Consider the following 2733-nt stretch of genomic DNA (forward strand, 5'->3'; position numbering starts at 1 on the left):
CAAGGCAGCGGTGTTTGGCGGGGAAATGCAAACGCATTAACTTTTCTACGGAACAAGTCGCCATACATGTTCCAACCTCCAACCTGGAGGGCCAGGAGACTGTGTTCGTCAGACCTCTAACCATTGACCAACCTGGTATGAGAGACTCTGTGAGTGTCGCGTGGACACCCCCCAGTATAGCTCAACGGGTCGCCGAAGTACACAAACCGCCACACCACGATGAGGTCCAGTCTCTTCGTGACTCTTGACTGAACTAGTCAACCCAAGGGCGCAAAGAAATATGATTACTGGAATCTAGTATGGCGCACTGAGTCCTGGGGCTAATCAAAAATCCCACACAACAGATACCGGGTCATTGCATCAGGATCACCAGACACCAAAAAAGTAATGAACGAGAAGTCTGAGCGGCTCGTATTTCAGTAAAAGTGAACTGCAGTGGGGTAACTGACTGGTATACAATAAAAAGCGACCTAGTGTTGTATGCAAAGCAGATGTTAAACGCGATGTTTTGTCACACTCGAAGAGAGAGCCTAAAACGTAGGTAAGCCTTTCTAGCCAAACGAAGAGTACAACCGGGAGATTCGGATTTATGTAAACCATAACGCATGCGTTAGGGTAGTCCAAATCCAGTAATTCTACGAGAAACAGCCGGGAAAGATGAGACATTGTTCGACCCGAAGAAAATCCCCTCCTCAAGGTGCAGACCATCTGACCAAGTGCCGCGAATTTCTATTTGCAATGGGGTCTGCTTTAAGCCCATTCGTTCAAAGATCGACGAAACTACAGCCTTTCGTGTGTTAACTGTAGTCTGAGTCGACCGACACTACGGCAAGCAAAACCGCTTTCGTCATCCTATCGGATAGTCAAAGTGACATCACATATGGTCTGCTCACTAAGGGCACCGACAAATGAAGTCGGACCAGAATCACGTATAAAATGGGCACTGAAGCTGCCAGTTGGCTGACCTCATAGTGACACACCAAGCCCGCCAAAGACCTCATCAGAATTCGTTTACTCCACCTTCATATCTGACGAATGTGAGTTAGCCTGAATTCGATTTAACTCTCATGTGAGTGGACTTCCGACGCGAGCAAACAAGCATCCGCTCGCGACAGTGTGGGTTTACTTTGGCTCAGTAAACACTTTAATGCGCGACAACGATGTGCAACGATCTCCATGAATCCAACATGCCCAAGAGAAAGAGAGAGTTCACTATGAACAACTACTGTGTCTAAACGAACGCGAGAGTAGGCAAGTGGAACACATACAAAAAACCATTGTGGACAACTACTGAAGATAAAAGTGAAGCATTTGTGTGGATACATGACAGTTTCACATGATTATTCGCCCACCTACCTTTAGGCCTCGAGCTACCATACATTTGAGGTGCTCGCAAAACGGCTGCCTGTTAACTGTGGTTTCGCTGTCAGGTGCCGATCGCTTGGCTTCTGGCTCATCCGCGCCGGAGTCGGATTTTTCCCGATGAAGGCATGCCGGTAGCTGTAAAAGCATTGGGGTCATGTTATTATGCTTAACAGATAACTCCAATTCACGGAGTCCATCCAGACCATCTTGCATTTGGGCCTTGGTGTATGAAATCAAAGCACGTTTCCTGTATGGCCGTGCAGGTGCTGATTGTTGTCCTGGAACGGGCGCCGTTTTGTCGGTAGGCTCCGAAAAGTCTGTCTGTATAGCTTCCACACGTGGCAGTGCATTCTCGACCAAAAGGCTCGCTTGTTGTTTACATCGTTTAGCATGTTTTTTTCCAGTAAGATGGTAGTTTAACTGATCGCTTGAACGACACGACAAGTCACATACGATACACTTAAACTCGTTTGGAACCGTGTTTGTGGAGGGTGGTGTAGTGGAAACGACCGAATTGGTCGATGTTTCAAGTACACGCTCGGGGGGTAAAACGCTTGGAGAATACTTCAGTTTTCGTTTGTGTTTGGATCCATTGATATGAGTTTCGTAGTTTTGTCTTGAATTAAGTACTATTTTGCAAGTTCCACAGTCAAAACTAACCATGGCTGCTCGGATGAATAGGCTAGCAACAATATTACTTACCTTTAGAAAGCGAAGCTTTCCGGTGTTCTTCTCCATTAATATGTGATTCGAAGGGAACTCGGCCGAAACACGTCAGGTTACACATATTACATACAAAAAATTCATCGGGATGCGGTGAAACTGAATCAGTCGTAAGAGTATAGTGCGAAGTGTTTTCCGTAGAGGGGAGAGAATCAACTGGATGGCATTCGGAGAGACAACTGGCGGATAAATGGGTTGCCTCCTCACCAGTATTACCACTCATAACTTATGTTACCTGTGCTGAAAAATGGAATGGACCTTGTACGAAAAAAAAGACAGCCGAACTATGAAAGTAGTTCCATGGTTTGCTTATAATAGGATACAGACCAAAGATATCACAGGTAGTATAGAACCGTCGTTCATTCATTGGCTTCAAAAACAAATACCACTAACACACGTAATATTGCAGCAACATCTCTACCGGTGTCCGGACACTTGGGTATGTCGCTTCATTGAGATGAGAGGAAGCTGTAGGCTTCCCGGGGATGCACCCAATATTATATAGGGCAACGTTCCCCCGGTGGGTTTAGCAGTGATATATGGTGTGTATGAGCAGCGGACGTATAACCGGGGTACGGTGGGTTCCCCAGAACCCGTCAATATCACGAATCGGCGAAGGCCCTTAGTATCTACGTCCGGTTATCA

The 2733-nt window shown here is 46.4% G+C and overlaps 1 protein-coding gene across 1 annotated transcript in view; it reads right to left on the bottom strand.

Annotated features, from left to right (window-relative positions):
- T265_09014 (hypothetical protein) overlaps positions 1 to 2362 on the bottom strand; it is a gene marked incomplete at both ends in the record, with an annotated part of 8296 nt that extends 5934 nt beyond the window's left edge. Inside the window, 2 exons of the mRNA XM_009174975.1 lie at positions 1357 to 2030; positions 2068 to 2362. Of these exons, the coding sequence (XP_009173239.1) occupies positions 1357 to 2030; positions 2068 to 2311 (918 nt within the window). The remainder of the gene's footprint in view (positions 1 to 1356; positions 2031 to 2067) is intronic.
- Between the last annotated feature and the right edge of the window lie 371 nt (positions 2363 to 2733).

The sequence above is a fragment of the Opisthorchis viverrini genome, assembly GCF_000715545.1.
Source record: "Opisthorchis viverrini unplaced genomic scaffold opera_v5_249, whole genome shotgun sequence".
In the NCBI taxonomy this organism is placed as follows: domain Eukaryota; kingdom Metazoa; phylum Platyhelminthes; class Trematoda; order Opisthorchiida; family Opisthorchiidae; genus Opisthorchis; species Opisthorchis viverrini.